Genomic DNA, 25,550 nt, shown 5'->3' with positions numbered 1-25,550 from the left:
CCACACATCTGCAGGATTTTGTTTCAAGGTGGTCAGTCAGGTTCGTTTCAAAATGGATTCAATTGAATCTTTTGTTCCCCGTTCTCCCCCCCCTCCTTAGAAATCCAGACCTGGATTTGGTTATTTCTAGTCCAAGTAGCCCTGAGGCAAGTAAGTCAATGCTGGGACTGTTGAGAGATTATGGTTTATTTTATGGTCAGTCCACAGTCTTTCTGGCTAATCCCAGAAACCCAACATAAGTCACAGGGTCTGCCTCAAGCTCCCAGGATCCTTGGGATCTGGAAGTCGGGGTAAAAGCAGGATTCTTCCACTGGGGCATTTCTTTACTTGGCTTGGACTCTTGGGCCTGCTCTTAACAGAGAAATAGGGTGGTTTGCCTTACAGTTTTTGGTACTAAGTTCAGCAAACTAAATAAGAGAAGTAACTCCACTGCAAAAGGAAACCAAACAAAGGAACATTATTTTGGCAAAAAGGACTGCCAGGAGAAATGAGATCAAAGATAAACTAGCTTGTAAGAATGACTCAGTTGCCCCGTCTGCTATGAGAGGAATTCACCTCGCGTTTCCACGGTGAAAGCTTTTTGTGCATTTGAGAGCACAACTAATGGAACGTGTATTTTGCCTGAATATGGAGGAAAGGGGACCTGTTCATTTGCTTCATGGGCTGATTCAGAAGCTACGTTTGTTAGGATTGGGGGTCAGAGCTAGAGCAGGCAGTCCAACACACACAGCTCTGGGTCAGGAGTCTCTTTCTGAGTCGCTTCTTTGGAATGCAGAATTAGTTTTCCCAGAGAAACAGTCATAAATGGCAATTAGGCTTTTAGGCTGAGCCAGGACAGGCCTGCTAAAGCCAGTTTAACTCAGAGCTAACACACTCTCATTCTGTACTAATAATTTTCTGGAACACCCCACTCTTATTTTTTTTCCATTTTGACTAAAAAATGTAAGTAAAACTCAAGTCCAGAGAGAGTGAGTTGAGGCTTGTAAAAAAAAAAAATACTTAAAATGATAGAGATTGATTGATTTTGAGTTAGACCCTGAAGAGGCAGTGATGGGTGGAAACTTGAGGAAGACAGTTTAGTGGTACGCGGTGACAGAGAAAGAGAGCTCATCAGCTTCAATATTACTTTTGTCTTTTCTGCTAATGAAGGTGAACTTTAGATTCAATGGTTTGAGCCCTCAGGAGGGGCGCCAGAAGCCCATTTTGCCCAAGATTATTTTAGAAAGAAATATAATTATTCCAAATGAGTTTAAACCTCCTGACTAGAAAAATTGTGTATTAACCAGGGTATTTAAAGAGCTTGTAGATTTGCTCCTGGAATCACAATTAGTAATCCCGAGGCGATATGGAGAAAAGGACCAGTTCCAGAATAGTAAGGGGACAAATGTGACAGTTTTCACAAAGGGGTGGGGTTAGGGTAGAAGTCAGGCATCGACTACATTCTGATCAATGGAGACCTTGAAGCTGGAGCATTAATCTCCAGGGATATTACAGAATGAGGCTTTTAAGCACATGGTTTGTGAATGTTAGAAAAAGAAAGGGTCATCAGGAGCCAGCATGAGTTCAATACAGTATCATGTCAAAGTGAGCACATTGCCCCCCCCCTTTTTAAATGGGTGCGTTCATTGGGCAGAGCAGGAGAAAACTACAGACATTTCTGTTGTTTTGATTTTAGCAAGGTGTGTGGAAAAAATTGCATTTAATACAGAATGAAGAAATGCGGGCCTAGTGAGAGTATGCTTATCTGGACAATTGATCTTACCAAGACTGGAATGGATGGAAATCAATTTCTAGAGAAGATAAAAATCAATATGAATTAAAGTAAGCTCCTGCTCCTAATTCATAAATATTAGCTGCTTAAGTAAAGATCACAGGGGCTGAGCCTAATGACTGATCACATGAAAAGGCTAGGTATTTGGCTAATTAAACTAAGTATGAATTGAGCATGGAATAATACCTCTAGGTTGCATTCCTACCTATGTGTCACCAGAACAAAGAAAGTACTAGATTCCTGCCATTCACTATTGGTAAATACACCTCCTATTCTGGGTGCTCCATTTTAAAAGGAAGCCTATTGAAAGGAGAAGTGTCAACATGGTGGTGGCAAGAACATAATGGCAAATTTAAATATTTGACAATAGTAATTGATAGTAATACAAAATAATAGTATTAAGACCCATGAATAGAAAGTACATATAGGCAGACAGATTTCATTTCTGAAAAACGTCCTCATAAGTAAAATACCTAATTCCTTGGAGTAGTTAAAATACAGACAGACTGGATAATAGTCTGCTTGGACCAGCACGTGTCAGTGGGGACGCATGTTTTATGTGTAGCTGGGCTTGGTAGTTGATGGAAAGCTGGGGATGAGGGAAAGAGAGGATGTTTCTGGGACTGTACCGCCCCAGTGAGATGTGTGTGGATCCCTGATGTATGAGTTGCTTTCTTTTTCACTTTTTTCTTCATCCAGCCTATTAACAGCAGCAGCCAAATTATGTAATTGATTAAAAACCCTTTCCTCCATATAGCAGTGTTTATTCTACCTGGTTTTATTCCCCCATTTTCATAATCCCTTGACTGCAAAATGCTTTGTGAATTTCTGCCCCACAAAGTAGCCCATTTGAAATTCAGCAAGCTCTCTATTATCTGGGGAACGTCAAAATTAATTTGACAGAAACATGCGTGAGGAAAGCAGGGAGCCCTGGGCGTTCCGGGGGCATTCTGAACAAAAAGATGTGATATCATATTTACCATAGAACTCATTTGATTACAGGTCAAACAGAAACATTTCACAATCATGGCCAAAAAGCCCACAGAGGCAAAAGAATTGAGTTAAAGTTGAGATCCTGCTGGCAAATAACATGACCATTCCATGACCTAAAAAAGAAGACACATTAAATTAAAATTTAAAGGGAAATACAGACTCGGTGGAAATGTATATACATTGTGAATTCACGGGATTCCTGGAAAATCGAGAAGGGAAAACAGTGGATTTCAACCGCAGCTGTCCATCCACACTTCGAACTTCTCATTTGGAAGTATTAAGGGTTTTAGAGAGATGACTTAAAATCCTTTTATTTCTGAAGTTCAACTAGTTAACTGTAGTTTTCCTTATTTCAGCAAATAATAATAAAAAGTACATTTTTAGTCTCAAATGTATTTGGGTCTGTTTCTGGTAAAAAGTTGGTTTCCGGTAAAAAAACAACAAAACAAAAAAAACCAAAAAACTAAATATGCTTTTACCCAAAAAACCCTAATGGTTCCTTCAAAAGGAAAAAATGCACTTACAGTGCCTTCTCCCAAGTCACTTTTTGAAATGTAGATTAATGTCACCTGACAGATTGGCATAACTACCAAAGAGCATTTTCATTCATGGTAATGGGCAGACCAATAATATGGGTCTTTATATGACGTTAGTATGAATTAGAATATATTGAGTCAGGACCACAGTTGTAGCCTGAGTAAAATTTGACTGCTCAGTCCAAATCCCTTTAAATAAAAACACATCATGAAAATTTGGACAGATCATTCAGTGATGCTGATGGTATCACCGCCATTTCATGTACTTTCGTTAGCCTTAAGTGTTTTTTAAAAGTAAATATATTGTCTTGTGAAATAGGGAGTAAAGTAATAAGGTTGAAGAAGAGAGGTGAGTGTGATGAGGTGCTTCTGAGACTTTGAGAAGTGTTTTATTTTTATTTTTAAAAATGCTTTCTTTTTAGTAAGGGAAAGTCATTCTAAAAGTCATTACTCCCCCCTTCCCTCCCCCAAGCTGAGTGGAAGATGGAATTTCAGGGAATTAGAAGCTCTCTGTTCCTGCACAGCTCTACTCTCCTTCCCCTGTGGGCAAGTTGCTTTTCCTTTTTGGATCTCAGTCTCCTCATGTATAAAAAGCAGAAAAATCGACAGTAGATTTCCTCACTAGGGTGATGGTCAATGACCGCACAGTGATTGAAAAGCATTTTAGCTATTTTAAAAGCATATTCATAAAATAATACAGCGGGAAGTCTTATCTAACGTTTAGGGATGCTTATAGTTGGCAGTGCACCTTGCAGGCATGGGAGCCAGCCTTGAAATGGCCTCAGCCCTCCCTTGCTCAACTCAGCCCATACCCCTCTCATCTCCTTTCCAAGGAAATCAGATTGTGTGGGTATCAGGAATTGGTTCTGATGAGCACACAGGAGCATTTGTGACTTATATTCCTGAGAAAGTAGTTATAGGCCCTTAGGTGCCTCCCAAATTATCAGTGGGTTGAGAATTAATCATACCCAGCAATATTATAAAATGCCCACAGTACAGTCTTATCAGTAAATAAGTATGTTGAGCTCTTACTAAAACTCGCTAATAGAATTTTCAACCAAACTAGAAATCAGAGCTATATAAAGTATGCACTATTTTGAATAAACCGCTATCAGCTGCACTAAATTTTGCAGTAACTTTTTCATTATTTGATCATTTAATGTTTATTAATCAATGTAGTTCAAGGAATACCAGGCAGTGTATCGCAATGTTTACCCTCAAGGCCAACGTTGCCTCTGTCCCCTGCACGTTGTCTTATTGTCTGGCAAATGTTTTAGTCATCAACTGATGCCGGGTGTTGGTTGGTTGGTTGGTTAAATGAAAAATATCCAACAGTGCGCAGTGTTCGATTAAATAAAAGTGCTAGAGGAGTTCAGTTAGGACTGTACTTCTCAACCCCAGCTGTGCGTCAGAATTACCCGGAGAGCTCTTTCCAAAAGCATGCCTAACCATCACAGTAGAAATACTACAAGAAGCTATCCTGATAGCATTTGCATGAACAAATAAATGACAGTGGAAAGCAGTGTACCCAGTTTGCAGAGCTGATCTAGGGGAGTGGGAGGAGATGAAATTAGAAAGATAGCTCAGGGTCAGATGGAGAGGCTTTGAACTCAGGGTTTGGACTTGTGAGCTGAAAGGACGAAGCAGTGCTGTAGTAGCAGCACCGTCCAGCAGAACGTTCTCAGATGTGGGAAATGTTCTGGCTCCGTGCTGTCCACCACGATTGTCACTTGGCTACATTTTTTGGTGGTGGTGGTGGTTGTTTTTGAAAGAGGGGGAGGAATAAGCTTTATTGGCCCAGAGCAGGGATGAGGGGATCCGAAGGAAGGGCAGGGAAAAGAATGGATACGGGTGGGAAAACTAAAATGGAATGATGTAAAATGTGCAGATACACTTAGTCACCTCCACTGTTCAACTCAGAGATCGATATGCACCGTGAAATTCAGGTGGACTAAAGTGAGTTTCACTGTGTAGCTGGTGCTACTTGTAGCAGTTTTATCATGAGTGAGTCTCCATGTAATGCTGCGCAGGCAGGCAAGGCTCTCTCTGGTTTTCCATGCTGGTTGCAGTCTGGCCGCCAGCGCTCAGAAGGCGCGCTGCGGCGAGCTCGCGCCCTGCCGGTCCCCCACCTCCGTGTGGCTGCGGAGGCCCTTGAAACGCGGCTAGAGGAGCTGAATTGCTAGTGTTGTCTCACTTCAAGTCATGTAATTTAAACAGCCACACGTGGAGAGTGCAGCCATAGAGAGATCAGAGCAGCAGAAAGCAGAAAGCACGCAGTCCAGTTAGGCCTTCCTCACAGTGCCGGCGTAGGGTGGGCCCGGAGCGGACGGTGGAAACGGGGAGAGGTGAGTGAGGGAGAAGGGAACCCGACATCCTTAGGGTTGGCCGCTCCCCTGGCCTTCCGGCCGCTCCTCTCCCTCCCGGCCTGGCCCTCTCTTCCACCCAAGCCCTGCCTGCCTGCCAGATGCCCTCAGAGCTCATCCCAGCTGTCTTCTCGCACTTGCTCTTCTCACGCTCGCTTCTTTGGGTTCAGTGACAAGCTCTGCGTTTGCAGCTCCCAGGTCCCCTCTTGCAGTCTCAGATCTCTCCTCTCTGCCCCACGCCCCTGAGGTCTCCCCTTGGAAGTCTCGCAAACTCTCAGTCTCCCTGTCCTCTTCATGTTTCTCTTTCGGTTTTCTGAATTTGGGTAAATATAACTGTCATCCTCAGCCGTTCCAGCCGGCCCCCTGAGAATTTCACTGACACCTTGTCTCCGACCTGCTGATGCTCAGAGTAAGTTACAGCTGCAGTCTGTCCCTTTCGCCTCATCTCAGCTGCCCCCTCCCCCCACGTAGGTTGCCACCTTTCTTCTCGGGGCTCTCGCAGTCTCCCTGTGACCACTTTTGTTACCCACTATTTATTCTCTAAGCAATTCCTTTAAAAACGGAAATCAGACTATTTCATTTTTTTTCTGTGATGTGTAATGGAATTTTCCCCCTGTGGCTTTATCCTTCATACTACAAAGCATCACAGGACAAAGGGTTAATTAATTTCGGTTGATTTCTTTAATAATATTTATCCGTTTAATATTTCTCTAACCCTATTAAGAAGGGACGGTTGGGAAATACAACTGAATTATCCCTTGGGGCATGTGTTCTACTGAGAAAGACAGACATTAATCAAATAATTACACAAATAGCTAGACAATTAAAACTGCGAGATGTGACATTTAAGGAGGAGTATGTGGTGTTCTGAGTAGGGAAGGAGGTGCTCTAAGCTCCAGGACGTCAGGGAAGGGCTCCATGCAGAGGGGCTAGTCGGGGGGGGGGGGAGAGAGAAGATTCTACGAAGCGGGAACTGCATGTGCGAAGATAAGGGAAATACTTTGATGGAATACAATGTAATCATTAAAAACAAACGTAAAATGGTATATTGGAACTGACAGCTGCACTGGGATGAAATGTGGTCTTAAATTTTCTAAACCATCTGAAGCAGCCTTTGGAAACCAATGATACTGAACCTTTATTAACCTTGAATAAGATGTTTCTATTAAACACGTTGAAGATGGTACCTCAAGTTAATTCAGCAAGGACCTCTGTTGACTTTCCTAAAACAAAAAAAGTAGTGTATTTTTCCCCTTTATTTTTAAATATAACTAAAATGATAGTATGTATACATAAAAATAGATGACATTTTCCTATGTATGTATTGTATCTTGCTTTTATAGTAAGTATGATGCAAAATTAAGAACCAAAATGTATGGTATAGAACAGCAGTTCTAAACTTGATATACTAGTCTTACAGTTTCCACTCTTGAAGTATTGACACCGAAGAACTTTCGTGCGTGTCTGCATCTATTAAGATTTACTGTATTAGAACTTAAAATGGAAACTTTTAAATAGTTATTAATTTATTTAAACATAACCAATAATAAACTCATAGACATTAACATAATTATTTTATGAAAAAAAACCCACTATTTTCTAAAACAACATTCCATAAGAAAGGTTACAGTATTATTTTATATACTTTATGATCCCATTAAGAGACGACAGCTGGGTTCTTTTTTGTTGTTGTTTTTTATTGATGTAACATCCATTAATAACGTTTTTATAAGTTTTAGGCTCACAACATTATAATTCACTGTCTGTGTTCACTGCAGCGTGCTCGCCACCAGAAGCCTAGAGTCTGTCTATCACCATCCATTTGACCCCCCCTTTACTTTACCAATTTCACCCTCTCTTCTGACTCCCTTCCTCTGATAACTACCAATCTGTTCTCTGTACCTATGAGTTTGCTTTTGTTTGTTTTATTATTAAATTTATTTAGGCAACATTGGTTAATAAAATTATGTGGGTTTCAAGTGTAGATTTCTGTGATACATGATCTGCGTATTGCACTGTGTGCCCACCACCCAAAGTCAGATCATCTTCTGTCGCCATGTGTTTGGCCCCCTTTACCCTTTACTACACCCCCAGCCCCCTTCCCTCTGGTAACCATCCACCACAGTGTTGTCTGTGTCTGTGAGTTTTAGTTTTATATCCCGCATATGAGTATTTGTTTCCTTTCTGTTTCTGTTTCACATGAGTGAAATCATACAGTTTTGGTCCCTCTCCATCTGACTTATTTCACTTTAGCATAATACCCTCAAAGCCCATCCATGTTGTCTCAAACGGCAAGGTTTCACCTTTCTTTGGCAGAGTGGCATTCCATTGTGTACATACGATGTCTTCTTTATTTATTAGTCAGTAGACACTTCGGTTGTTTCCATATCTTCGCTATTGAAAATAATGCCACAGTGAGCATCTGGGTGTGTGCATCATTTTGAATTAGCGTTTTCATTTTCTTTGGATAAATACCCAGAAGTAGAATTTCTGAGTCATAGGGTAATTCTGCTTTCAATTTTTTGTGGGACCACCATACTGTTTTCCATAGTGGCTTCACCAATTTACAATCCCACCAACAGTGGGACCAAAAGGGGTCCCCTTTTCTCCACATACCCACAAACACTTGCTATTTGTTAACTTTTTACTAATAGCCATCCTAACAGGTGTGAGGTAATATCTCATTGTAGTTTAGCTTTGCGTTTCCTGGTGGTTAGTGATGTTGGGCATCTTTTCATGTATCTGTTGGCTGTCAGCATGTCTTCTTTGGGGACATGTCTATTAAGGTCCACTACCAGTTTTTTAATCTGTTTTTTTTTATGTTGAGTTGTCTGAGTTCTTTTCACATTTCGAATATTAACCCTTTATTAGATCCATCCTTTGCAAATATTTTCTCCCATTCAGTAGATTGTATTTTTGTTTTGTTGTTGGTTTCCTTTGAACAGATGAATTCTTATATCTGCTTCTGCATTTTTTTGGTTGAAGTATGTAAAGAAGATCCAGCCTTGTATAGGTAGATAGCGAAAAAAGAGAGGAGTATTTTATAGACTTGTTAAGTAATAGTAGATGTTCTTTGGCACCACATTAAAACTCAATAAGTGGTAGTTTCCTAAAGGTTGGTTGCAATATGGAATGTAAAACATATCAATGAACTTTTTATTTATTAAAAACCTATGTTAGAGTTTGAAACCCAAGCATAATTTTTATCACCATGCATAGAGCAGTTGGAAAAATATAGGTTAATTGAGTTAAGTAGTTCTTTCAAATGTTGACCTATTTTATTATACAATATGAAAAAAGAAACTATATTTGTTAACACATGTCCAATCTCATCAGAAAAGCCTTTGAATTTTGAGAAGCTGTCGGGTTCACAGTGGTGAATACAAGTTATCATAAATCCTAATACTTGCTTGAAAGCTCAAATTTTATCATTAGCAATAAATATTGTCAGTTGTTTTCCTTGAAATGACAGTTTCACTGTTCATTTCCCGGAAAATATGTGCCACATACCCATATCAGTATAACTGAGTTTTGTGTCAGTCGTCTGTCAAGTATAAGTAGTGTCTGTGAAAAAAATTGGCAACTCAAAAATTGTGCAACCATTTTTCCTCAAGACAACCATCGTACTTGATGTGCAGCAGAAGTGCTTTATGGGTACTTCCATTTCTTCGCACAGAACGTTACAAAGCCACGTGCTCAAGGTCAGATTTAATAAAGCTGGCAGCCGTTACAGCTTTGTCAGGAACATCCTCACATGAAGCGATTTTTTCTTTTTACTGTATGTGGAGGTGAAAGAACAATGACGACTCCTACAGTCTCGCCCCGCTGCTGAGTTGCGCTAAGTAAGGCGCTGGCCGTTTCGCCCACCATTGCTTTTTCACCACCCTCGCAGATGTTAACACAGTAAGAAAGACAAATAACGTGTTAGCGTTATTATAAAAATGGCTGTGACCTCACGGGTCCCCTGACAGGGTCTCAGGAATCTCCGGAAGGCCACAGATCACGCATCGGTTGGCATACCCAGGAGTACAGTGGGGGAGAAAGAAACGCTGGCCCAAGTTGTTAGCAAGGCTTCCTGGAAGAAGACCTGAGCTGGACCTTGGGCCGTTAGCATTTGGAAAGGGGGAAAGGAGAAGGAAGGGGGGCTTCAGGAGGGGAAGCCATGGGAGCAGAGAGCGAGGGAGGAAGCAGCCTGACGCAGGCTGCGCACTGATTGGGAAGGCTGGCTCGGCTGGCGCGTGAGGAACGTTAGTCAGTGAATTGTGGGCTACGGTCAGATTATGAGGGATGCTGACGACCCATTTGAAAAGTTTGCACTTTCTCCAGAGGTCCCTGGGAGCAGCGGGTAGAGTTTGGAGCCTGTGACTCGAGCATGTTTGTTTAGGGACACCCGGAGCGTGGCAGTGTGTAAGGTGAACTGGCAAAGAAGACGAGTGGGTGCAGGAGACCGCCTGGGATGTCAGCGGTGAGCTTGTTGGTGAGAGTTGAGAGCGCAGACTGGAGTGATGGCAGCAGATGGAACAGGGTGAAATGCAGACTCATCGCTTCAAAGGCAGAAGTGATATGAGAACGAAAGGCGAAAACGTCAGAGGCTACCAGTTTATTACATTTTATAACCCCAATTCCAGGCCAAGGACTTTGTTAGGGAAGTGGGTGAAAACTGGGAGTTTCTATATAGGGTCTAATATGAGACATTTTCCTTCCCCCTCCAAATCAGGGTGCTTCCTTTTTTTCTGATAACAAGGACTGTGTTGTGGAGCGCGTTTCCTCTCTGCCCTGCCACCAGAGGGCTTTGTGCCAAATGTCAGTTCAAATCACAGCCGCTACACTTAACTTACCCTCATGGTTAGTACATTTTCTTCCTCCTGCTCTCTCTGACTCTGATTCTCTCTCTCTGTTTATGGTTCATTCATCTTATTTGTTTTCATTCTGTTCGATGCCGATGCCACAGGACCTCTTTTGAAACAGATTGAGGGGATGGAGAAAATATAACAATAATATATTAACCTTTAGCATATTTTATTCATCTGTGGGATGGGGCCCTCTCCCTTCAATCATGTTTTACTCAGAACCCGAAGAAAGCTAAAAAGCCTCTGGTGTCCAAAACCAAAGCACTAAGGCTTAATTTCAAAGAAATTCAACAAATTCAGTTAATTTGGCGGTCCAATTCAAAGCAGCCAGTAAAAGGGTAGTGGAATACCTATTACAAACAGGTAAAATGGTAGCAGAAGTAGTATGACAGGGGAAAAAACATGATGCAGGTGGAAGTTCCTGATGGTTACCAAGTATGTGAATGTACCCAGCAAAGCTAGAGGTCAACAGGGACTGCTACCTGTTGAAATAAAGAACACCAGCCGCCATGTGTAGGCTTTACTATGTTTCAGGATCTGTATTACTGCTTTACATGCGTTGTCTCACTTACTCTTCCCTGTAACCCTGCATTTCTTTCTATGATTTCTCCCTTTTTACAGATGAATAAATTCAGTTATAAAGAGATAGAATATATACAACAACGCAGATGTCTAGTTGTATGCAGCGGAGTTGTGATTTGAATCCAGCTCTGCCTGATACCACAGCCCATGATTAAAAAAATATTTTTTTCAATTAAAGTTGACAATACAGCATTATATTAGTTTCAGGTGTACAACACAGAGATTAGACATTTATATGACTTATAAATTGAGTACCCCAAATTCTTTTTGCCTTTCCAGTTGCATGAAAAATCTTTTTGTACCCCTTTACTTTTAGTCTATAAATGTCTTTAGATCGGAAGTGGGTCTGTTGTAGGAAGCTTAAGTATGGGTCTTTTTTTTTAATCCGTTCAGCCACCCTAAGTCTTTTGATTGGAGCAATTTGCCCATTTACATTTAAAGTAATTAGTGATAGGTATGTCATTATTGCCATTAATTATTTTCTGATTGTTTCCTAGTTCTCTGTCCCTTTTGTATTCTCTTGTTCTCTGCCCTTGCGTGCTGATAACTTTCTGTCGTGTTACGTTTGGGTTCCCTTCCCTTTATTTCTTGTATATCTCATGTAGATTTTTGGTTTGTGTTACCATGTGCTTCATAATACCAAGCTATGTTTATATCAGTTTATTTAAGCTGATGGTTGCTTAAGTTCAGATACATTCTAAAATTACTACAATTTTTACTAACCCCTCCATGTATGTTTTTGTCATTCTTTTTTACTTCATGTGTATGTGTGTATCCCTTTGTTTACTGTTTTAATTACATACTATTTTTCGACTTCTGTCTTTTAACATTTGCATTACCTTTATAGTTGGTTGATCTCTGCTTTTACTGTTTGCCTTTGTCAGTGAGCATCTTTTCTTTCCTATATTTCCTTTTTTATGTTTTTGATTTTTTCTTTTTTACTTAGAGAAGTCCCTTTAACATTCCTTGTAATACTGGTTTAGTGGTGATGAATTCCTTTAGCTTTTTCTTGTCTAGGAAGCTCTTTATCTCTCCTCAATTCTAAATGGTAGCCTTGATGGGTAGAGTAGTATTGGTTGTAGGTCTTTGCATTTCATCACTTTGGTTATTTAGTGCCAGTCCTTTCTGTCCTGCGAAGTTCCTGTTGAGAAATCAGCTGACAATCTTATGGAAGCTCACCTGTATGTAAACAACTGCTTTTTCTTGTTGATTTTAAGATTCTCTCTTTATCTTTAACCTTCGCCATTTTAGTTATGATGTGTCTCGGTGTGTGGCTCTTTGGGTTCATCTTGTTTGGGATTCTCTGAGCTTCCTGGACTTGGATGTCTATTTCCTTCTCCAGGCTATGGAAGTTTCACTCAGTTCTTTTTCTGGAGTCTTGTCCTGTTCTTTTCTTTGGGAAATGTTTCTTTGTCTCCTTATTTTGGCTAACTTTCTATGTTTGCTTCTATGTATTATGTAGATCTGCTCTGTCTTTCAGTCTTGGCAGAGGGGCCTTACCTAGTAAGTGTCCTGTGAGGCCCGGGCACCTGAGCTAGATGTTCCAGGGGTGTCTTTTATGTGAGTTGTGTGCCCTCCTGTTGTAGTTGAGCTTTGATTGCTGTTGGCACTTTAGGAGATACGATTGACCCTCAGGCTGACTGGCTGTGACTACAGCAGACAATCTCTTGTGTGTGAGCTGATCCCATGGAGCAGGTGTCTCTTTAGACGGGCTCTGGTGCCTGCTGAGTCCTCCCTTCAGGTGTGTCATTTGTTGAGCTGTCTGGGTGTTGTTCTGGTATGTTCTGAGGCAGTCCACCGGGTATGTTGGTTCTGTGGCCCCTTAGGAGGGGCTCAGGTGCAGGCAAAGGTCAGCTTCTGTTCATGGCTGGCTTAGGGCTGTCTCGTGGGAGCTACAAAATGATCTGCAATTGGTTGCTACTTGTGCTGGGCTCAGAGGCACTTGGGAGAGGCTACGCTATGAACCAAAGACAGTTTCCATTAGTGCCGGGCTTGGGACCCTTAGGTGGGCACCAAGATGTGAGCTGATGCCAGCCACAGACACCTCCACAGCCAAGTTACCCCCCCTGATTCTTAATCACCACCTGTGGGTGTGGGACCAGCCTATTCCTCCTACCAGTCTCTTCCTGGCAGTTTCTTTATGTTATTAGTTATAGCACTTTTGTTCAGCTAGTCTTTAAGTAGTTGTCAATGATGGTGGTTCTGTAATTTAGCTGTAATTTTGATGTGGTTGTGGGAATTGGTAAGCACAGTGTTTACCTCTTCTGCCATCTTGACTAGATGTTCTTTATTCTTGTTTTAGTCTCCCTTCATTTTTACCTCCTTAATAATAAGAACAGTATTAGTAATAGTAATAATAATATCTATGTTTAATATCCTCTCTTTGAAAAATAAAAATACTGTGTACTATATTTGATAAAAATTTGAGCACAAAAAGCTTAAAGTAACCTTTTGAAAACTGATGTAAAGTTTATTGGAAAACTCATTGCCGTGGAACACTTTATTTCTTGAAAATTTGTAATACTTGATGGGAGGAGGATTTTTACAAGGTTATTTATTATCTGTGGTCAGTTTAAGACATTTTTGTGCCATTGTTTTAAATGAGTCTTTTTTTTATTTCGTTTTGGAAACATCTACATATCCTTTTTCATACCTCAAAGAACAGCCATTCTTATAAACTGCTTCTTGAGTTAAAGGAAAGTATTATCTGTATAAAACATTAACCAGCTGATAGGAGTTGTCACAATCCTTTGCTTTGCTGGGCACGAGATGCTCTGACTTGTTTTCCTTCCTCTTGCATTGAATGAAGTTGCAGCCATCAATTCCCAGAGAAGTGGTCTGAGAAGATTATGGCCAGGGGATACAGGTGGCATAACAGTTAGACAAGGGAGTTATAGTTGATGACAGGACTCTTGTGCTGTAAACCCTGAGCAGCTGAAAAGCTAAAAATAACTCAGGGTAGTTCTTAGACTGGAAATGGAAACCTCCTGTGAAAGATGAAGAGCTTTCTGGGAATGATGGATTATAACTTTAAGGGAGTCTGCAGAAAAAGAGTTATACAGGAACCTGGTAAAGAGCTTAAGACTTGTTGCCTTACTTATATCCTCAGTTATACCTTATATAACTTCAGCTCAACAGTCTGAGTAGCTATAGCTTAAAATTCCCTTTTCTCTTTATTCTCAGATTAGTCACCTTCTAGGAGATTGGCTCTTCATTCAAAAGCATAAAATTTCAGGGACTAAAGCTATGGATTTGATGAATGGGAACTACCAGTAGATGTTTTTGAGTAATAATCAGTTAGTTTGTCAAGAATTAAAAATAGATATGCAAAGACAGTTGAAATATGGGTAAGAGGAACAAGAGAGTAGATAGAGAGGAACTTGTGATTTTGAAGTCAAGCTAAAGTTATTGTTTCTTAAGACTAAAGATCTTAAAGTTGTAGACAGAATGTTGTGAATGTCCATTAAGTCAGGAAGGATCTTCCTGCAGCAATATTATTTTGGTTCTAACCAGAATATAAGATTGGGAGCTATTTCCTAAAGGTCCAAAAAATGTAATTTAGGACAACTGTCTTGTGTAGGTGGAAAACCTACAAGACATTCTTCCTCACCCCTGCTGGTGTGGCTCAGTTGGTTGGAGCGTTGTCCCGTGCACCAAAATGCCGTGAGTTCAATTCCCAGGCAGGGCACATACCCAGGCTGTGGGTTCAGTCCCCCGTCCTGGTGCGTACAGGAGGCAACTGGTTGATGTTTCTCTCTCACATCAGTGTTTCTCTCTCTCTCCCTCCCGCCCTCTCGCTCCAAAATCAATAAAAACATATCCTTGGGTGAGAATTTAAGGACAAAAAATTATTCCTCAGGAGGTGGTGCCACCTGAAAATGCTAGTAGGTTCCAAAAAGTTTCAGGTAAGTGGCTAGATGTTAAATCCATAATAGGGATATTGCAGCAAAGCAGGGCATTTTGAAACCGTCAGCGGCGAGCCCCCGGGAAGATCATCATTCTCACAAATCCTTGTTGTACCACTTGTCTTGTTTAATTTGTATCTATCATTTTTTCCTTCCTCAGAAGACTTTAGTGGGCACATCTTATAGCTTAATCTCACCCACGTGTTGTTTTTTTTACCAGTGTTACCGCTGCCAGATGATGGCTTCTTCTAGAAAAGGAAAAGTATGAAAATAACCGCTAACAGCATTTCCACATTTTTTCTTTTTCCTTCTTTTGACTTTTCTTTACTGTTCGCCTTCTTTTCTACAGATCATCTTTAAGGAAGGGCAAACGGAGGTTTTAAGATGGGGAAAAGCCTGTGGGAAAATAGGAAAGCTGAAAAAGTTTGAAATGATGCTAATTGAAAATCCCAGTTCTAACTCTGTGGGCTTCAGGGAGAGGTTCAGTCAGAACCCCACTTCTGTGAGAAGGCTCCTGACTAAGCTTATTATCTCTCCTGCTTACTTAACTCCTTTTAAGCAAGTTTTATTTTAAAAGTCATGTCAAAGTTCTATTTTCATATTTTCTTTATAGCCCAGTTCAGAAATTTTAAGAATATAATATTTAAAATCATATGAGACCTCCATTTGATAAAACTACTGCTTCCTTGGCATGGGCTAGAGAGAAATATTTAACATTAGTCACTCAACATCTGAAACATGATGTTTAATAGCAGAACTCTAAAGTTTATGTTAACACAGGCAAAGGGAAACAAAAGGCAAAGTGCATCTTCCAAATCGGGAGGCTGCTGGCCTGTGAACATTCCCTTGTGTATGTGACAGAAAAGGAAAAACCAGCAGCAGCATTTTCATTGCACAATCTAATTATATTTATGTGAACTACATTTAATCCCTGATGAGAAATGACTAAAAATAACAAGTTCAGCTATTTGAGAACTAGTTCTAGCCATTTCACAACATAAAATAGCAAGACTATTTTTAAAGAATTTGTACATCAGTTTTTAATTTGCAACTGCAGTCATTTAGAAACTAAATACATAGTAGGTTCTAAATCTAAAGAATTATATGAGTCAAAGGACATAACTGACATTTGGTAGTTCCACAGGTGCCACGTAAACTATAATGGACAGTTCATCCAGAGAGGGTGGGGGAAGGATGGTGACCTTCTAGTCCAGCATGGCACATCCCTCTTAAACGTCAGCATTGTTGAACCCAGGGCTAGTTCTCGGTGCCCTAGACTATTTCTCACTTTTTCTTTGGGGACTTACTTGGTATTTCTATGGGCCTCTTTTATATTCCCACTTCCCCATTTGCCCCATTTGTCTATATGGTTTTGGGATCTCATCAGTAAAACCCAAGAGAATCTACTGGAAACTGATTGCATAGTTTAGTTAAGTCAAGAATAGTAATAGGCACTTCATAAAAGCAGTAATTCAGTTGGGCAGTGCCCATAAAAATGTTAGAGCTCTCTAGTTAAAAAGTGTAAATGAAAAAAAAAAATTGACTGTCATGGGACTAGTGAAAAAGATTCCTATCTAGTGATGGTGGGTAAAGGCACTTTCATACTCTGCTGGTGGAAGCGTTCATTTTTATAAATATTTTGAATGACAATTTAGCAACCTATATATCAAAAGCTTCTAAAAAGGCAGTGCTAGTTAAAATCTGCTTCTAGAATTTAGCCTAAGGGAATTGTAATTGAACATATGCGCAGATACATATGTACAGACAGAGATGCTGGTTGCAGCAGTGTTTATAAAAGCAACAAATTGGAAACAACTTATGTGTTCATCAGTGGAAGGACTGTTTAACTAAATGATATGGCAGCTATTAAACAGGATGATGCAGAGCTTTATATCAAGCTAGAAAAGTGTCGATGATGGGTGTGTATACAGCAGTATAGCATGTGTCGTGCGGTACCGTTTGGTTAATGTGTGTGCACACGTGCGAGAGAGTGTGTGTGTGTGAAAACCTAAAACAGTGTACTCCAAAATAAGTTCCGCTCATCTTTGGGAAATGGAATCACATAGGATTTTTATTATTTTTTGTATTGAGTATATATTACTTTTATTACTGGGGTCCGACCTATTTTTATTCTGAGATAAAAGTTAACCAGGCTCCCGCCACATGCAAAGGATCAGCAGAGACGCCAGGGTGAACAAGCCCTGGCCATTGACCTTCAGAAGTTAGTAGTGCAGTTAATAGAGGGGGGAAGGAAAAAGGGTGGTTTGTACAAAAATCATTCTGGGTCACTCCTGAGTACATCTTGATCATCAGAGAGAGACTTGGAGTCCTCGATTCTAGATGCACCCTCCTTCTTGAGCGGGCCCCTTGCCCATCACACTCCGTTTCCATCAACACATTCCTGAATGCCTCTGTCCCTTCAGAAACATGCTCCCTCATCCCCACAGCCTGCCATTTACTGAGCTGACTTCCTATGCGGCTCCCCTGTGTGTCCCTGAACTTATCCCTGTCACTGATAGCTGACTTCTTTTTCCCCCACCCTCGCTTCTCGCCATACCCCCTTCAGTGGTCAACCTTTCATACCTGCAGTTCTTGGCATTTTTCTTTGCACTTTGCACTTTCTCACTATCTCACTATCTCACTATCAGGTGTTCATATGGGCTGAGGAAGTGATCTGAACATAAGGAATGAAATTTGACCTGGTCTCTCCTATCTCTGCAGAAATTTTGCACAATTGTGTAAAATGCCTTGTGTACCTATGCCTTAAATCAGCCTGAACTCTGCTGCAGTCAGGGAAAACACTTTAGACTATGTCTCATTCATAACTGCATGGCATGTACATACAATTTCATTATATTCCATATTTTGTGAGAGCTAAATATTTACATAAAGGCTTTTGCCTCTAAATCTTTGTTTCCTGAGAACTTGCTATATGCACGGACTCAGGGTTTAATGAAAAATAGGAGATCCTCTATTTTCACATTCCTCCTCTGCTCTGATTAAGTTTGTTGTGTTCTTCTTGGAATTAATTATTTTGTTTTGCTAGTCTGAAAGACTGCAGAGAGCCACATGTTTTTTCCACATGCACCTATCAGTTGCTCTTTAATTGTGTTCTGATATTGTTTTCCATTGTGTAATTCCTTAATTGTTAGACAGTAAACCTTTCCTGCATCCTGCTTTGTGTAGAGGCCAAGACCATTAACCCAAATAGTCCTGGAATGCTCTCCAGTCTCACAGTCAGTGAGTAGCTTATTTGGAAATTCTAGAGATACAATCCAGTAATTATCTCCTGCTGCCCGAGGCACATTTCCAACACCCTTACACAGAAACAAGAATTTGAACGAAGATCCCAGTTTGACAGCTTTTTAATCCAGATCTTAGACAAATAATTTAAACTCAGCCTTTTAAACTCTAGGAGTAGATGCCTCTATATGGTGAAATAGAACTTCCAATCTTGATTTAGCAGGGTTCTGTGAGACCCCGGAGAACTGCTGGAAGAATGTTAAGCAGCAGGTTATTTCATGGACTCACTTGGGATTTCAGGAGGGTGCTTGGTAATGGACTGCTCACCTACAACGGACCTGAACGCCACAGAGCAGGGGCACTCAGGCAGCTGTTCCCCAGCTTCTCTCTAATTCTGGCCCTTCATTCTCTGCCCCGAAGATAGACATGTGGCCCTTCATACATTTGAAGAATACTATCCTGTTCAGGGGGGAGTCCGGTGCCTTATTTCATTCAGAGACTGCTTACAAGAAATTTTCCTACCAAGTAATTACTGTAAAATGCTTATCTCTGAACTTGTCTGTCCTCTAGGTCAGCGATTTTCATCCGGTGTGCCGCAAGAATTTTTAACACATGCAGTACCTGACTATTTACTCACGGGCATTGTCCTCTTTTCCCTTAGATTGTCAAATTAAAAAATGACAACAACCAACACAACAATAGCCGTCCAGTGTGAACAAATCAAAATTATGCCTATGTTTTTTGTCAGATCAGCAAAAAATATATTTTTTTAGTGTGCCGCAGAATTTTAATCATTAGTTTTTGTGTGCATGTGATGAAAAAGGTTGAGGACTGTTGCTCTAGGACATTCTTTCTCAGCCACTTGTCCTGTAGTACAGAGATCGCAGCCTCTCCAGGGACAGGACTGGCACCCACACGCACTTCCAGCCAGTGTTACAGAACAGGAAGAGCTCCTCCAGCCAGCGCTGGCAGAGCCCAACACTGGGCACCGAGAACTGCCGTGGAGAAAGGCTGCCTATTTTATTATAAATGGCACCAACCAGGAGAACGGGGGGGCTACTGCGCAAAAGCCCAAACTCCCTGATGGCGTGTAGAGGCAGATTATATGGGGCAAAGTCACGAGACACTGTGGGGAGGGGTTCGGGTTTGTGCTGGGAGCTGATTGGTGGAGGTGAGAAGGGTGATGAATAACTTTTTTAGGTCTTGAGGACAGCTCTGAGGTCTGTTCTGGGTCCCTCTGTCTGGTTTCATGGGAAAGCACCCAGGAGCTTATTCCACCTTGGGGCTCAGGAACTAAAACACACCTATGTCAAGATGCTTTTTTGGCCTGCCAAAGGAAAAAGGGTGGGGAGGGGGAGAGGAAAAGAGATTATTTCCAGAGCTAGAATTTAAAGCTATATTAAATAAAAGTTATAAGAACCCTCAGCTTTACCAATAGCTAAAAATCATATTTTTCCATGTTCTCAAACTCACAACTCTAGCTTGAAAGCACTGGGCAGAGTAATTTTACTGCTTGCATTTTTTATCCTGATTTGGTTAAGGAGGATCCTGCCCTTTTTGGCTCTTCTGTTGAAGTAGCTGCCCGCAAATAAAAGGAGAGAAGCCAGCTGAGAGGAGGGAGGCCTGGAAAATATCACTTGGGAAATCATACGTGACCTCCCTTCTCATTCTCTTCCACACTACTTGGCTAAGCTCTTACTTCTGAGGTCTCCCCTTGCTCAGACCAAGCAGGTCTCCTCTTCATCCCACGTGTGAAATGGCAGTGCCAACAGCCAGAGGCAGAAGTGGCCAGGTCATCATTCTGCGATGGTGGGCAGCATTGTTCTGCTTTATTGTGATATAATGACAGATGAACATAGGTAGGCCTTTTAACCACTGAAACCTTTAACCTCTAGTACAGGATTAGGTCAGGTCACTAGGAATGGGTAAATGAATGCTAGATTGGTGGAATGTAGTCAGTCTCCTTGGTACCAGAGAGGGCAATGGGTGTGAATAGACGTAATGTCTTATAGACTCTAAACTGTAATTAGAAATTTGCTTGGTACTTTTTACAGGGAGGAAGAAGTATTAATGGCTAGTGACTCTGTTGACTTTCTTGGCATTGAAGACATTTGTCTAAGACTCTCAGGGTGACAATTAGTAAGTTACCCTGATGAGTATAAGGATTGATAAATTTCCTAGCTGGAAAGTTAGTATCCATACATAAGCTCTGATCTCTAAAATGATTTTACCAGATACATTTTAAGCCTTCTCTTAAAGTATTTTTAAAATTTAAGCTGCTGAACAGGAAGACTTGGGTTTTAGAGTTTTTTGTATTTCATCTTTGTGCCATTTGACTTGGTAGAAAAGACTAAAGATTAAATTTTGAGTAGATCCAAGAGAAGGCATGGAGACCAGAACTTGAATAATCTATTTCTGAATAATCAGTCATTTAAAGAAGACCCTCAGTATTTATCCTGAGAAATTATTAAGATTTTAGTTCATATAAAGCAAAACCTTAGAAAAGGAATTATTGTTTTAGTTTTCTGTCCTTTCTGTCTGGTTGGGCTGAGTTAGGCCTGTAGTAGAACTTACCACTGAAAAATCCAGCTTTTTTCTAACAGCTCGCTTTTGTTTATAAATCAGCCTTCTTTATTTAGGCCAGTTCCCTTGTTTGTTACATATTCTTTCCAGCCCAGCATTTAGTTTCTCTCTTCTTCCCAGTTGCCTAGTAGAATGCCTTCTGCCATGAGATGGGAAATCTGGATGTCACAGCAGTAGAAAATTGGCACCCTTTCCCTGACGCTGCATTCTAATAATACCGTATCAGAGTTTGACCTAGTTATTTCTCACAGACAACTATTGCCAAGTCCATAGGGGTTTTCCTCCACACAAAGGGCCATGGTCCTCTGTCACATAAAAGAGACCTGAGTGCAGACCAGATTACCTGAGAGCTAGCTGCCAACCTGTGCAGCCAACCAGTGGCCATGCAAGCAAGAGTGCCTGGAGTCGTGTGCACATGTGGCTCTCATTCCAGGCCTAATTCTTCAGAACTAAACTTCAGAGAGCTCCTGCTGGATGCCACCAAAGTCAACATAGTGTGAGCAGGAAAGAGCAAGTTGCTTTTGTACACTTGACAGACGTCTGCGATGATGAGCAGGTCTTCGTGACTATATTCCACCTCACCTCACCTCCTGTTTGCCATTCTGAAAACTGTTTTTTACCTTTACATAAAATTTTCCTCTAGCAGCTGCCGTGGTTGTCATCAATGGTAACATCTTCATTGAAAGGAAGAGAAATTGAAGGGATGTCGAGGACTGTGTGGCTGAAATGAAAAAGACAGGGCTTAGCATTTTTGTGTAGCTTTAAATGCTCTCAAAGAAAGTTTATTGGTTTTTTAAATAGCTGAAATTGCAAATAAAAGAATAGTGGCCTAAGACATCAATGTATCTGTTCTGCTGGCCCTTCAATGCCCTGGCTAGGAGAGGTCTCAGACACAGTCACAGTTTGTGGTTAGAATCCCCAGTTAAATGAGGCTGAGATAAAGGTGCTTTGAGCTAGGTTATATCAGCATTGGCTGTTCAGGTGAAATAACCTGCTAAAGGGGAGGAGCTTTGAATACTAATAAACCTTTACCTGCTCCCTGCTGGGAAAAAAGGAAAGGAATCACAAGTATCAGGTTGAATATGTTTAGCAAAAAGTACATCTCAAAAGTGTGAAGAAAAGGGGGAAGTGGTGATACAATTAGGTGATTTTTGTACTAAATGATGCTGAATGCAGAGCAGAATTAATCACATTTAATGATTAAGTGGTTCTACCAAATGACTGCAATCTCCCCAGGAGTTTTTAATTAAAATTTTTTTAAAAAAATATTACTTACTTACAAAGCAGCCTGAGCTTAACAAAACTAACATAAGCATTCTGATGAGCTGTGTGAGAACACAAACTCACGCCCTTTAAAACAATTCTATTCAAATCTATATGTAACAGAGATTGTTTTAATTTTGTTTTTTTTAACCCATAATGCTTTTAAGATCTAAATTAAAAGCTCTTTTATTTTGTTGTCGCCGTGGGTTTTTTTGTTTGTTTTTCCCCAGGTGTGAGAGGGTATCTTTTTTTTATTTGGGAACAAATGACCACAGACCATTATATAGCTTTGTGTGTATTGAAGCATGTTCTGATACTGCTTAAGGCTATAAAATGATACCTTCTAGAAGTGGTGAGGTCAAGAGGTTCAGGAAAAATGATGGAAGAGTTAGAAAATAAGACATAGGAAGGAGGAGATTCTCAACAGTGCTTTGTCTTAGATTTTTCTTCCTGTTAAAAAGAACTTCAGTCCTTCTGATAAGCATCTCTGGTTACTGTGTTCATTTCCAAACGTGACGCTCTTTTTGCGGTTTGAGTGGGCGTCATTCTGGGACGAGTATGTTGCATACACAGGACCGATACTTCCCTGTGCGCTTGTAGAAGGATGATAAACTGCTCGGTTGCAGGACTTACTTTCACCAAGAATAAACTTGGGAAGGTCATGCTGACCATGACCTTTTCAAGTAACTATTAAGTATTTCTCTTTCTCTATAAACACATCGATGCAATAGAACACGTATAAATTAGCATTTTTTGCTCAGCCGGGCGTGGCACAGTGGTTGAGCGTCGACCTAAGATCCAGGCAATCGGGGTTCGATTCCCAGTCAGGGCACATGCCCGGGTTGCGGGCTTGATCAGTGACTCCCTCATCATTGATGTTTCTATCTCTGTCTCTCCCTCTCCTTTCCTCTCTCTGAAATCAATAAAGATACATTAAAAATAATAAATAAATAAATAAATAAATAAATAAATAAATAGCATTTTCCCCCCAAAAAAATTCATATTAACATTTGTTTTTCCGTCCCACACAGGAAGAATTTAACGGGAAACCTGACTCACTCTATTTTAATGACGGCCAGCGAAGAATCGACTTCGTCCTGGTGTATGAAGATGAGAGCAGGAAAGAGAACAATAAAAAGGGTTCAAACGAAAAGCAGAGGGTAAGTTTTTATGCTGTTTTCCTTTTTATTCCTTATAATATTGTGAAATAACAAAGTGCTATTTTTATGTAAGCAATAAAGTGAACCTGGTGTTGGAAATATCATACACCAAACATACCTTCTTATTTCCTCTGCGCATCGCTCCCTCGGGACATGTTAACAAATTGTTTATTTTTAACTTGAAATAGAAACTTCCACAGGCTCTTCACCTCAGTTGGTTTCACGGCTGAAGGCAGACTTTCTCCCGAGGAACTGTACTTTCTGTCTGTAGAAGAGACTTCTGTTAAAAGCACACTTGGCCATGTGCAGTTAGGTGGGAAAAGAAGCTAATGGTTTATAAGGACAGCAGGTGTGATAGTGACTAGCGTCCGGTGTGTGCTCTCACGAGTGGTACATGCCTTTTACATGTATTTTCCCGTTTAATTCCTGTAACAACCTGTGGAGGGCATTCTATTATCATACCATCATAGATGAAAGAGTTGACCCTTAGAGAGGTTAAATGATTGCCCAAAGTCACGGACTCTAATATAAGGAATAGTGGAGCGAAGGTTCACAGTCTTGTCTTGAATATGGAACTCGTGCTCTTGACCTCTCCCACTTTCTGTCCCCGCCCTTCCTTCCCTTTCATCCATTGCCAGACAAGCTGCTCCTTCCTCCCTTTCCTTGGCTTCAAGGCCATTCAGGGAACAGAGCCATCTTTCTGTCGAGATATTAGACCATGGGGTAGGCTAGGGCTGTAACACCTGCCTGGATCTTCTTTACCTGAACCCAAACTGTATTAGACCAAAACAAGACAAAGAGAGAGCATACGTGTCAGTGCCTCTTTTACCCACTCTGAAGATCACTCCCTCATTCTTTATTTGTTTTTGTTTTTTCTCGCATCTGCGCTATCACACATACAACTTTAATTGTCCCTGTCTGGACTTTCTCTCGGAAATATATCATTCTTAAATCTATTTATATCTGCCCATTCCTTCGAACCAAGTGATGAAACCTGCTTAAAATGAAGCACTCAGTCCTGTTATATTTTGGTTTCTTGTTTGTGTGTTTGGGAGGCTGGTATTTGCCTGGTGTCACAGGATGAGCCCAGGCTTTGGAGCCTGACATGCATATTCTAATTCTGCCACTACAGTGTTGGAGTAATGCTAATTGATGTAACAGACTAGCCCCGTATGCCAGTGGCTTAACAAAATAAAAGTTTATTTATTACTCATGCCAAGTCAGACGTGGCATCGCTATTTGGCACAGTGGTCTGGGGGTCCTGGCAGGGCTTTGCTCCCTGCAGTCCTTCAGGAGCCCAGGCTGACACGGAGGCTTTGTCGCATTCAGCAGGCAGTTCCTCACATCATGCTGGGCATCAGCATAAACGGCCGGTAGGATAAGAGAGAGCTTGGAGACAGTTCTCACACTTCTTCACCTCTTTGGCCTGCGAGTGTCTCCATCAGTTGTGTTCAGTCTGTCGATCAGAATTCAGGAAGGTGGGAAGTGTAGTTTCTGGGTGGACAGCCATTTCTTAGTAGGATCGCCACACTTGGAAGGGGGGGAGCAGGAGTGTTGGTGAATAGCTAGCTTGTCTTTGCCACAGCTACTAACTGGTTCTGTGACATTGGTGAATTTTCTTATCAATATCATATTTTATTATTATTGGGATGCCTGTTATTTTTTACATTTTGACATCTCTGATATCAAGGTACATCTTACAAATGGTGTGTCATAATTTCATTGGCTGAGTTTTTTCTTATTGGTACATAGAATATTGGCCCACCATGCAACTCAGGAAAAGGGGAATCCCAGTACCTAATCCATAGGGTCATGCTTAAAATTAAATAAAATAGTATATAGAGATGTTATATAAGTTTTCGGCACATAGTAGATAATAGATGTTAATTCCTTTTAGATGTTAATTTCCCTTTTATTTGGGGTTGTCTTTTATATGTATATAATTTTCAATTACAGTTTACATTCAATATTATTTTGTGTTAGTTTCAGGTGTACAGCATAGCAGTTAGACAATCATATATTTGACAAAGTGTTCCCCCAATATTTTAAGTACCCAACTGGCACCATACATAGTTACTACAATATTATTGACTATATTCTCTATGCTATACTTTATATCCCCAGGACTGTTTTGTAACCACCAATCTGTACTTCTCAGTCCCTTCACCTTTCTCCTATTTGGGGTTTTCTTAATAAGTACACTAGTATGAAAAGGCATGCTCTCCTTCTGTTATTGCATAATTTTATAACTAGAGTTAAATAGCTTAGAGTACTCTATCATGTTCCTGTGGGCACTAAGGC

At 40.7% G+C, this 25,550-nt stretch overlaps 1 protein-coding gene across 2 annotated transcripts in view; it reads left to right on the top strand.

Moving 5' to 3' along the window:
- Positions 1-25,550, top strand: part of ANO6 (anoctamin 6) — a 168,048-nt gene that overhangs the window by 77,596 nt on the left and 64,902 nt on the right. For both annotated transcript variants that reach the window (XM_081129748.1, XM_081129749.1), the window contains one exon: positions 23,121-23,249. In XM_081129748.1, coding sequence (XP_080985874.1) covers positions 23,121-23,249 — 129 coding nt within the window. The remainder of the gene's footprint in view (positions 1-23,120; positions 23,250-25,550) is intronic.

This window comes from Miniopterus schreibersii (assembly GCF_964146895.1).
Source record: "Miniopterus schreibersii genome assembly, chromosome: 2".
NCBI classification, from domain to species: domain Eukaryota; kingdom Metazoa; phylum Chordata; class Mammalia; order Chiroptera; family Miniopteridae; genus Miniopterus; species Miniopterus schreibersii.
Note: the sequence above shows the minus strand (reverse complement) of the source record. Positions and strands in the feature narration are given on the sequence as shown.